The following is an 11,777-nucleotide window of genomic DNA, read 5'->3' as shown; positions in this document are numbered from 1 at the left end:
TTCCCCCCTTAAACACTGCATTTTATTCAAAGATATATTTTTAAATATTTTGTTCCTGGAAAAAAAGGATGAAGAAACTAATCTAGAAATGAATTCAGCTTAATTGTAAGAAGCAGGCAGCGCCCTGGACTCCGCTCCCCAAGCTTGCTCTCTGTCTGCTCTAGGCCCTGTGGGAGGGCTAGTTTCCTGACTCTGAGGACCCAGAGGTGGGGGGCCTCATGGCGGTCCTGGCTGTGGGAGGAGGCATCGACAGTCAGTTGCAACTGGAAGGACAAGTCACGCACAAGGAGTTTGGAGAAGGCACTGTGACTCCCATCACCCCGAAGGGCAGGATCACCATGCAGCTCTGTGACATGTGCGCCTGTCATGTGTGCCCCCTGAACCAACTGAAGCCAGTAGTGAACCTGTGTTCAGTTCCTGGGTGAAGTGGGAAGAACTTGATTCTGGCCGTTTATGTCTGCCTTCTAGGACGCCATCCAAATTCAGAAAGCATGTCTGCCTTTCTTTTTCATCTCGCACCCCAGTGGTGAATGGGACCTATCTCACAGGATTACATAGATTAGTAGCTCATTTGTCTTATTTTAGCCTCAAAAAGACATGAAAGGGCATTAGCTACTTAGAAGGTACTGTGGAAGTATGTTAGTTTTCATTATTTTTAAACTGTGAATTAATGACATTTATTTCTTATCGAACAGCTCAACTTTCAAAAAAAACCCTGAAAATGATTCCCTTAAATGAGCTTTCTTCATGTACAAAATCCATAATAATCATGTTGAGTGACATGGTTTGTGTGGCAGCTGGTGTCATGTTAAACCTGTGAATTAGGGATACATAGAGAAAGTGATTTATATTACTTTGATGTAACCCAACTAAGATCTGACCATATCTTTCAATAAAATACTGTTTTTGATAATTACAGGAACATGTGCATGTTGTAGAAAATACCTAAAAATTTAGTAACCACCACCCTGATGTAATTATTGCTGACACGTTGGTAAAGAAAAAATTAATTTAGTTTCTATTTACTGTGCATGTAAGTCTTTGTCTTGCCTCCAGTGTCATCCTTTAACATTATTTTCAGATGTAAAAAGACTTACATCTACATGTGGTGTTTCAGATTTAGGACTCACGGCTCTGACAGCTTCCAGAACGTCCATGTGTTCTGCTCACTGGACACACATTGAAGGCTCCTGCGCTCCCTCTTCAGCTCCCCGCCCGGCGTTCAGCGGCACCGACTTGCGCTTCACGGAGCCCGGGCTCTCCGTCTGGGCTCAGTTGGTGAACCTCGCTGGCAGCAGATTGGAAAAGCACAAAATAAAGAAATCACCTAAGCGGGGTTTTGCAGGTCAGTACACGCACTTCTTGATGAAAGAGCTGCATCTTAACTAGTATTATTTGAACAACATCTTGTTTTGTCAGAGCAGGTCTGTCACTGCCGAAGTCTTTGGGTTCAGATGGACTGACCACTGGTTGAGTGACAGCGGGCGTGGTGATGAGTGTGTGTGACACCAAGAATGATGCCATGGTGGGGGTGGCACCCAGAGAACCCCCAGGCCTCCCCACCTCCCGGTGCCAGCGTTTATTCTGCACACGCTTTTTGAAGAGAAGTCTGTGTTCTCTCCCTGCACATTGACCCCCCAGCTGAGGCCCCCCAGCCTAGTTGCCCTTCTTGAGTGTTGCTCCGGGTCTCATCACAGCCAGACCCGGCAGGGCCTGTGTGCCTGGACCTGCCTCACTTTGTGTCTGTGGACCGTGGTGGCCTGTCCGAGACCAAGGCCAGCCCTGCTCCAGCTCCGCCTTTGGTCTGGGGTGCTGTTCTCCAGTTCCCTAACGTTGCCTCTCATGTGTCCTTTCAGAATTCTTCTCCCTGACTATTCTTTGCACATTAGACATCCCTGTGGTTGCGTCTGTCACTTGTGGCTCATTCTGCCCACTCTTGAGTTTTCTCACCCATTTCTCCCCAATTCTGTAATTCCTGCCACAGCATTTATGATGGCTCTCCAGTTCTCATCTCTGGCTGGAGGGCCAGGTGCATGTAAACCACAGCATGTCCACAGTTCAGCTAACCTTGTCCCTTAGCCAGCATTTCCTGTCACGGTGAATAACCCTGTCTGCTGGATATTCGAGCTCGGTGCCCCGGAGGCACCTCTGGCTCCTCCCGTGCCCATGTCCCCACGTCCCCAGTCCCCATGTCCCCATGCTGCCTGCTGTGGCCTCCGGCGTCTCCTGCTCTGGATGCTGCTGCTGTGACTGGCCTGGCTCTCCTTGTTGCCTGCCTGCGTCTTTGTGGCGGCTTCCCTGGTCTGTTCCTCCGTTGGCCCACGGACATCACTGCAGTCATTTGATTAGATAAGATCCTGTTGCCAGTAGATGTAACCGGCGTGCAGGTTCTTGAACCATCCAAGAAAGAATTCAGATGAGACACGGTGGTTAAGAAAGTGAAGTGAGGATTTACTAAGGCATGGACAGCACACTCTCAAGGGGAGAGCAGGTGGGCTCAGGTGAGCGGCTGTGCTGAGTTTCTTTGGCAAGTTGGTTACATAGAGTACAAATGATCGGGCAGAATATTCATTAGGAAGTGAAGGGTTTGGGGTCGTATTTCCTGGTTTCATCCCAACTCTACCTTTCTGAAGGGAAGAAGGATTTTTGTCCATATTTATTCCAGATTGGAAGTGTCATGACATTGGTGCTTGATGGGGACTTGTAATCTGGAAGGCCAATTTTTTGGAAATGAGGGCACAATGAGAAAAGTTATATTGGGACACTGGAGATTCCTGCCTTTTCCCACCTTTCTTTGTCAGCCTCCAGGCCACTTGTCACTCCAAAATGTGAGAATGCTTTTCAGCCCAGAGGTTCCTGCCTTTCTTTTCTGCCCAGGGACCCCTGGTGCTTACATGATGTAGGGTTTTCTGCATTTGGCCCGTACCCCTTGTTTCTGCCCAGTTCCTGCCATTTGGCCTGGGTCCCCCTTTCTCTGCTCATATCTAGCTATCTGCCTGCTCTAACAATTCTACAGAGTGCCTTGATCTTTACATTAGAGAACTGTATGTCGTGAATATCTGACAAAATTGTGTTGCAGGAGTCATGGCAAGAAAAGGTGAAAGTATGTTATTTATGACATAGGTGTCTGGGTGATTTCAGCGACTTGGGAAACAATTGATTATACTAGAAATAGCTAACACGGCCCTAACCGTGTTAAACCATCGCATCCTCACTCTGACCTAAGGCAGCACGTGGCAGAGGAGACCTCAGGGCGGAGGAGGATGCTCACCCACAGCCTGGGGAAGGGCAAGCCCTTCGTCACTGCCAGGCTTTGCAAGCTCAGATGAGTCCCTCGGGGCAGCGCCCTCCCCAAGGCCGACCTCTGCTGAGGGGAGAGCCTGCGCCCTCCCTGCTGAGGCCTTTTCTCCCCCAGGACAATGACACCTGGGCCTGCTGAGGGGCCAGAGCTGACGCTGTGAGTCCTGAAGGCGGGCTGCGCTCTGCTTTCCCACCGGGACCAGCTCAGGCGGATCCTGTCTCAGCCAGCTGTTCAGGACGCGGCAGCTGCTCACGCAGGTGACTTTCTAGGAGCCCTTACAGACCTGTAAGAAAGGCAAAACTCCAGTAGAAAACAGCCAAGAGACACGTACGGGTGGCCCATAGAAGGGGAACTAGAGATGGCTTCTATGTGCACAAGGAAGATGTGCCACCAGGCCAGGAACTGATGAAACACAGACCGCAAGTGAGAAAGACAAAGCCCGAGGGGAGGGAGGGAAACAGTGCTCTGCTGCCTCGATGGTCAAAGTGCGGCCCCAGGACCAGCAGCGACGGTGGCACATAGGAGCTTGTTAGAGGTGTGGGCCCTCAGGCCGCAGCCCAGACCTAAGAAGTCAGGATCTGCATTTTTAACAAGGCTCCCGGTGCACATGAAGTGAGTCTCCTCTGACACTCTGCTGGGGGTTTAAGTTGGTACAGCCGTCCACTGGGCATCTGAGGACATGCTAGACTTTAAAATGCATGTGCACACGTATCTATATCTGTATGTCCATTGATTAGGAAGTCATCTTGTGGGAATCGATCACATGGAAAGACATGAAGAAATGTGTTTATAGATGCTCATTGTGGCTTTTTTTTTTGTTGGTCTTGAGTTTATGCTGAAAACTGGAGAAACCTCAGTGCCCATTATTAGGCGGTGTGCCAGAATGGCAGCACACCGTGGTGCTGTTCACGGTGGTGGTGCATTTGTGTGCCCCTTACCATGGAAACGTGAACATGAGAAAAAAAAAAGTACACTGCTGCGTACTTATCTGTTTGTAGATTTGCCAAAGAGAGTGACAGGAGAATTTCAGTTGACTTCATTTTCTTTGTACTTTTCTGTATGGCTTTAGTTTTCTAGAATGAGCTCATATCATTTTAAATAGAAAAAAACCCAAAGCTGTGAAAAAATTTTGGACTATCTACTGTTGAAAGACATTGTGCTAAATATTATGGGCAACCAGACAGTCCTCGTTTATGGTTTTTTTACTCTTTGGAGTCGGGGTGGGGAGAGAAAATGAAGGCAGGTAGCTCTGTCCAAGGTACACGCTCGTGTGCTGTGAGATGTCTGAGCACAGTTCACACGTGTCCCGGGGACGCTGGTGGTGGAGGGCTGGGGAGGGCAGACTTGAGGGGTGAGGCAGGCCCTGGTTGTAGGGTGATGAGGAGTCCCTGTCCTGGGAGAGGAGATGGCAGGAGCACAGGCGTAATCAGTGAGTATTGGGTACTGAGCTTGGCAAGGAGTGCAGGGTTTATCAGTGATCATGGGGCTAAAGCTGGAGGGGTCAGTTAAGTGGTGCCCAGGGAATTGGACTGGCTGTTCTGTGGTCACCCTAGTGAGTAGCTACAGCAGTGCTGAATCGGGGTTACCATCCCATGCTCGGGGCAGAGCGAGAGCTCCAGATGGATCTGTCCAGCACAGGGCTTGACAGCCCACCACAGCTTTATAGAAACACAGCCATGCCTTCCTGTTTACATGTCATCTCTGGCCACTTTCAGCCTTCAGCGGCTGAGTTTGAGTGGCTGTGACAGACCCTGTGGTCAGTAAGCCTGAACTGTTTACTCCCTGGCTCTTCAAAAAAATTTACAACCCCTGGACTAAAGGATTAAGTTGAAATTGTATCAGTGGGCTGAGGGCAATTGAGAAGTGCCAGACACCTCACCCAGAGCTGCTCAGATGAAGACAGTAGACATCACCCTGACCACATGACACATTTGGAATTGGTGTCAGTTTATGGTGTGAACGAAGGGAAAGAGAGCAAGCCCTGGGGCCACAGCACACTTGGGAGTGTTCAGAGCTGGGATTTCTGAAGCAGTGAGTGCTCACCAAGGCAGAGAAGGGACCCGAACTGGACCAAGGGCAGAAGTCTGGGAGGTCGCTTTGGTTGGGTCTAAAGAGACAGACAGAAGAACTAAAGAAGGACAGAGGCCAGAAAGCAGGGAGTGGAAAAGCCTTGAAAATTTTGGTTGGCTAATGCTTGATGAGGTAGAAATCATGTATCTGGTTTAACATGCTCAGTGCACTGTGTTTTAAAAAAAAAAAAACAGATTTCTTCTGTATAGCACAGGGAGCTATATTCAATATCCTATGATAACCTTTAATGAAAAAGAATATGAGAACGAATATATGTATGTATGTATACACATGACTGGGACATTGTGCTGTACACCAGAAATGGACACGTTGTAACTGACTGTAGTTCATTAAAAAATAGTTAAAAAGAAAATAGTAAAGAGATGTTTGTGGTTAAAAATGCAGTGTCATTCTTATTTTGTTTTTAAATTCAGATGATGGAGCAGCTGCGTCCCCTGACCTTGGGGACATGTCTCCTGAAGGCCTGCAGCCCCCAATGATCCTCTTACAGCAGTCACTGGCCTCGGCCACCCAGCTGTCTCTGGTGAGGCCATATTTGACAAACAGGAGCTTGAGGTACAGTCAGTAGTAGCCTTGGCAGTTTTTATCCAGCACACGAGATTGTCAACTTTTTTTTTTTTTTTTTGGTAGATGTGTAGGTAGATTTCCTTAAGGATATAGTCTGAATTTTAAATATGCCAAAATAATTCTTATGACTAGGTAGGTTTTAAGCATGATTGTCATAGAATGTTATAATACTGGTTAAAGAATGAATGAGTTAAATTTTAATCTTATTTTGAATTTCTGTGAATTATTTGGAAAGGTCAGCTGGATTCAGCATGGGTTCATTGCTCAAGTGTTCTTGGAGGAATCTTTTCCCAGGAAACAGTGTCATTGAAAGAGCCCCGTGAAGCCTAGGAAGATGGCTCTTGCTGGATTGTTTCACTTACGCCAGAGACTTTCCTAAGCCTGCTCTGTTGAAGCCAGGCGCTCAGGTTCCAAGCACGTGCTGCACCGCATACTCGGGGGTGGACTGTGGGCATCTTCTCACTGAAGAGAGGACATCAGACCAGGTCTAGTCATAATGGGAACTTCCATGGCCCACCACATGGAGAACTAGATTTTTTTTTATTTTTAAATCCTTCTTGCTGTGCAGTACATCAGAAATTCTGGACAAAACATCAAAGACAAAAATTAAACCTTGAGGGCTCAATTTGGCAGGCAGAAAACACCTTAGTAGAGATCCGCAGAGACCAAGACCCTGCGTGGAGCCAGGATCCAGAGTGAGGAAGTGGCGGGTGCAGAGGGAGAAGGCGGGAAATTCTGGGCACGGGGGCAGCTGGGGAGGAGGGTGCAGGGCCTTCTGTGACCCCCACCAAGTGCCAGCTGCTCGTTAGGTCTGAACACCTGAGGTGAGAGGCCGGTTAAAGTCACCCAAGCCCCTGCTGGGTGTTTTTACCTGTCCTGCTCTCTTGTTCTTTTCTGAGACTGCTGCTGTCATCTGGGGATTGCTAGTGAGTTTCTGTTTTGAGTGTCTTGGTTAATCAGCTTGGTTCTCTGTAAAGAGCTGTTTTAAAGGTCAGGTGTGCGGCTTCATCGGGTCTTATCTGCTGTAACCCGTCCAAGGAATCCTTTATACTTTCAGATCTCATGTTTCCGTTTGGTTCCTGTGTTACAGTTTTACAGGTCTCCTGACGGTCCTCATCTCTTCACCCTTTGTGTCACTTAAAACACATATCATCCTTGATACCTGTACATCTTTAAACATACGTCTGATTGCTATATTAAATTTCTTATTTGCTAATTCTGACACTTGGGCCACTCATTGGTCTGCTACTGATCGGTTTGTTCTGCTGGTCATAGTCAGTTACTGGTTCTACTTCTACACACGTCTAAACAACGTTGCTGTGTGCTGGGTGGCTTGGGTATTACGCTGTGTGGCCTCTGGGCTCTGTCACGTCCTCTGGAGAACACGGAGCTTTATTTTTGCAGACAGTTCAGTGCCTGGCAGTTTTCCTCAGTCCTTCGAGGCTTGATTCTAGACTTTTTGGTGATAGTTTATTTTTGTTTTGCCCTCAGTCCTGGTTCCTGGTCTCTAATTCTACAGGATTTATAATGTCTTCTTAGGTTTCAGTGGAAACCTCTACATCATGACCTCTGCGCTCAAACGTGGTTGGACTGGGACCTCGTGCCGTCTCCCTAGCCCTGGGCCTGCCCGCAGTTCCTTTGTGCTGGGCTCAGCTTTGTGGTCAGCCAAGGAGTCGCGGGTAGTCTGCCCGTGCACTTCGTGGTCCTTCTGCAACCTGCTTGCTCCGGCAGGCCCCTGACTGCAGTCCAGGAGCGCCGCCCCTGTCACGACTTGCCCAGGACCTCCCTGTTGTCAGGGTCACACCTGTCCCTGTTTTCTCCAGGGCCTGCCTTCAAATGTTTTTTAAAAATACTCTGTCCAGAATTCACAAATGTTATCAGCAGAGGCTTAGTCTAGTCTTCTTCTTACTGCCAGAACTGGAACTCCTAGCTTGAACTGGTTCTGAATTACAAGCTTTTAGGATGGAGCCTGTCACTTCTGAGTTATTCAGACTTCACAGCAAAACCCTAGGATTCTGACCCTTCCTAAGCACTGGAAGGCTCAATGATGTCTTCTGTTTCTCCCTAATTCCTTCCTCACGTGGTCAGTTTAAAACAAACAGCGAGCCTAAGCACTATGAGAAGTAGAATGGATGAGCAGGGAGTTTCAGGTGGTTCAGGGAGGGGTGAGGCGCCCAGAGGCAGGCAGTCACCAGCTGCAGGCCCTGGTGATGCGTGCACTCATCAAATCATTGCAATTTGCTTCCCAACATTCTTTAGTCCCCTTATTTTTTTATACCATGTTTAATCCCCAGAGAGGTTGTGTTACTCCTCAGTAGGTGGGGGTTGATTTGGTGGCACATGTGGTGGCTCTGTGCTGTCTGTGACCTGTCCTACAGATGGAAGAGAGCAGGAGACTGTGGGCACAGCTTGGTCATGGGGAAGGGAGGGGTCCCCTTCTCCTGCCTCCTCGAGCCCCTCACTCTGCGTTCACTCCCTCAGCTTGTTGCCACTCAGAGCTCAGATTTCAGGGCTGTGAAATTTCCTTAACGGACATCGATATTTGGCTAAATTACTAGGTAGGTTCTTTGTCTGCCAAAGAAGCTTTTTAACCATCACAGTTTTCCTCTACCCATTCATCTAAAAATACCCAGTAGGACTGAGTATAGAAATACACTTCTGCACTGCAGTTGGGAGTGGTCGTCCGTAATTTCCATTTTCCTAGGCTCCCTGCTCCCCCCCAACTGATGGCCCTCGGCTCCGCTCCCGTTTGCCCAGGCCGCCGCGCTGGCTGTGTGTCAGCGTTTGGCTGTGGAGTCCATGCATCTGGCTAGCCCCGTGTGTGAAGCCTGCAGCTCTATGACGCCTGTCCCCGTGCTGCACGTCCACCCCATCAGAGTGAAGAAGGACCAGCTGTCGCCAGGTCCTGCTCTGCCTGTTGTGATCCAGCTCATGGAAACAGGGTTCCCTAGAAGGAACATCAAGTTTGTACTCAACTCACCCACGGGCACCCCTGGGAATGCTGCTGGCTTGCCAGGTACTGCGTTTTCCACGGGGGTGTTCCAGCTTAAAGTGCCCATCTATATGTTCGTAGGCCTCCCGGGAAATGCGGCCATCAGAGGCCCATGCGCAGCTGGGCGTGTGGTCCTCACCATGGGGTGCCGTGTGTGCCTGCTCCTGGGCATGTAGGCCATGGTTGGGTCTCTGTTGGACAATGCTGACATGCAGGTCATGTTGCCATTAATCTTGTAAAAATGAAGGATTTTACAGTGAAAACACAGCATAATATTTCACACTTTCTTTTTTAATGTTAGAGATTTCACATACTTCTTTAAGTAGGTTTATCTGGTTCACCATTTTTAGAAATGTGTTTCTCTTTTGTAGTCTACCGGTGCTGTCATAACCGAGACCCAGACTTAACGAAAAATGGGCTGATTTCCTGAGTAATGATGATTATGCTGTGTATGTGAGAAAGAATAATCAGGTGAGTAATTGTCTCAGGCTGGAGCCTGGCTGAGGTTTTCATTCAACAAATGTGTAAGCATCTCAGAAAATCAGAGACCTGGCAGAGGAGGGCATAGCAGCCAGCAGGGAGGCCTCTGTGTCTGGAGAGAGGACAGAGGAGCAGCAGAGTGGGGGGCCAGCACCACAGAACAAAAGGGGGCTTGTCCATAGTGACGTGGCACAGGGTCCTGTGCTTCTTGGTCATCCCCCTTTTGGATACTTTCACAGCCTGTTTTTGCTTTTGAGGGGAGACCAACGTAGTTAGGTTTATTTATTTATTTTATTTAATGGAGACACTGGGATTGAACCCAGGACCTTGTGCATGCTAAACACACACTCTGCCACTGAGTTATACACTCCTCCATCTTTTGTAAAAAATATCATTCTCATTGCCATCTAATTTCAAAAATTTAGTTATGTTTTTTCAACCTTAAATCCTTCATTTTCCTCCTTTAATTCTTTTGTTCTAGTCAGTACACTTCAGAGAACGTCCCAGAAGTCATCTCATTCTACCTGTTGATATGTCAATATGTATCCCATATAGATAAGGCTTTTATTTTTAATATAATGACCTTACAGTTTCCTAACATTGCCTGACAAAGTGAACAGTGATTCCTCACTGTCATCTCATAGCTAATGCTTGCTCAGATTTTCCCGGTTTTCTCAAAAACGGCTTTCTATAGTAATTCCTTTGAATTTTGATACTAACAAGATCATATACCGTACATTTGGGTGATAGGTCCCTGAAGTGTTTTTTAACCTAGAATAGTTCCTCCCTCCTTTTTTCCTTTTCATGCCATTCATTTGTGCTAAAACTACATTGACCCACAGCCTTCCTCCCTCTCCTCTGTGTCTCCTGTACATTCAGAGCGAGGGCTGCAAAGTGGTTGGGCTCAGGCTGCCCTGAGCAGGAATGTATTGTAGGTGCCAGCACACAGCGTTGCTGGTTTTCACCATCTATTCTCTGTTAATGTTGTTCATATCACCTTCTAGATCCGTCACAAACTTTGTCATCCCCCCCAAATTTATTAGCTGGAGTTGTGTCCTTTAAAAAAAAAACTTTCTTATGAATTCTGGTCCTATAATATAGTTCATATAGGAAAGGCAAAATAGTGGCTGTTTTTGTTTGCTTGCTTGCTTGCGTGCGTTACCAATTTTCAGAATGATGAATTGGTGCCTGGTACTTGTAAAGGTGACCAAGAACCTTTGTTTTGTCTATTATCATTATGATGAATTTATTGGCTATTATGGATTTGATGTGTTTTAGACATTTTTCCTCTTGATCATGTGGGAACCCACTGATCTTTCTTTTGTTTTAATTTAAGTATAGTCTCTACAATGCTGTGTCAGTTTCTGGTGTGCAGCGTATTGTTTCAGTCACCCATGTACATTCTTTTCCTTTGCAGGTTACTACAAGATACTGAATGTAGTTCCCTGAGCTGTACAGTAGGACCTTGTTGTTCATCTATTTTAGTATCTGTGCTAGTAGTATTAGTATTAGTAGTTAGTACTTAGACTCCCAACTTACCCTCCCCACCCCCTTGCCCCTCTGGTAACCGTTTGAGCTGTTAGTATGTTCTTGAAATTCAGCCCTTATCATTTGCATCATTTGCAAATATTTTCTCCCATCCCGTAGGCTGTCTTTTTATTTTTGTTAGTTTCCTTTGTTGTACAAAATCTTGTAAGTTTGATTAGGTTCCATTTGTTTATTTTTGCTTTTATTTCTATTGCTTTCGGAGACAGATCTAGGAAAACATTGCTACAATTTATGTCAGAGAATGTTTTACCTGTGTTCTCTTCTGGATTTTTATGGTGTCCTCTTTTATATTTAAGTCTTTAAGCCATTTTGAATTTATTTTTGTGTATGGTGTGAGGAAGTGTCCTAAATAACATCATTGATTTCCATGCTGCTGTCCAGTTTTCCTAACACCACTTGCTGAAGAGACTGTCTTTTCTCCATTGTATATTCTTGCCTCCTTTGTTGAAGATTAATTGACCCCGTAGGTTGTGGGCTCTCTAATTCTATTCCATTGACCCCTATGTGTGTTTTTATGCCAGTACCACACTGTTTTGGTTACTGTAGCTCTGTAGTATTGTCTGAAGTCTGGGAGGATTATTCCTTCAGCTTCATTCTTTTTGTTCCATGTTGCTTTGGCCATTGGGTCATTTGGGAGTCCATATAAAATTTAGGATTATTTGTTCTAGTTCTGTGGAAAATGTCCTGGGTAATTTGATAGGGCCAGCATTAAATCTGTAGGTTGCTTTGGATAGTATGGCCATATTAACAATATAATTTTTCCAATCCAAGAGCATAGGATATTTTCCATTTCTTTAA

The 11,777-nt window shown here is 46.6% G+C and overlaps 1 protein-coding gene across 1 annotated transcript; it reads left to right on the top strand.

Annotated features, from left to right (window-relative positions):
- The first annotated feature begins 1,118 nt into the window (after window positions 1-1,118).
- LOC116661701 (putative HERC2-like protein 3) lies at window positions 1,119-9,359 on the top strand. The gene is made up of 4 exons (XM_032474205.1): window positions 1,119-1,345; window positions 5,806-5,947; window positions 8,664-8,975; window positions 9,323-9,359. Exons 1-3 carry the CDS (start codon window positions 1,156-1,158, stop codon window positions 8,770-8,772), a joined length of 441 nt encoding a protein of 146 aa, XP_032330096.1. The 5' UTR covers window positions 1,119-1,155; the 3' UTR covers window positions 8,773-8,975; window positions 9,323-9,359.
- Window positions 9,360-11,777: the final 2,418 nt, after the last annotated feature.

Source organism: Camelus ferus, chromosome 36 (genome assembly GCF_009834535.1).
Source record: "Camelus ferus isolate YT-003-E chromosome 36, BCGSAC_Cfer_1.0, whole genome shotgun sequence".
Taxonomy (NCBI): Eukaryota; Metazoa; Chordata; class Mammalia; order Artiodactyla; family Camelidae; genus Camelus; species Camelus ferus.
This window is presented reverse-complemented; position numbering and strand designations above follow the sequence as displayed.

Excerpts from the sequence above, each read along its gene's own strand:
- LOC116661701 (XM_032474205.1), top strand. The coding sequence starts at position 1,156 with ATGTGTTCTGCTCACTGGACACACATTGAAGGCTCCTGCGCTCCCTCT. Across the intron at positions 1,346-5,805 it reads ACCTAAGCGGGGTTTTGCAG|ATGATGGAGCAGCTGCGTCC; the intron begins GTCAGTACACGC and ends TTTTAAATTCAG. Across the intron at positions 5,948-8,663 it reads TTGACAAACAGGAGCTTGAG|GCTCCCTGCTCCCCCCCAAC; the intron begins GTACAGTCAGTA and ends CCATTTTCCTAG.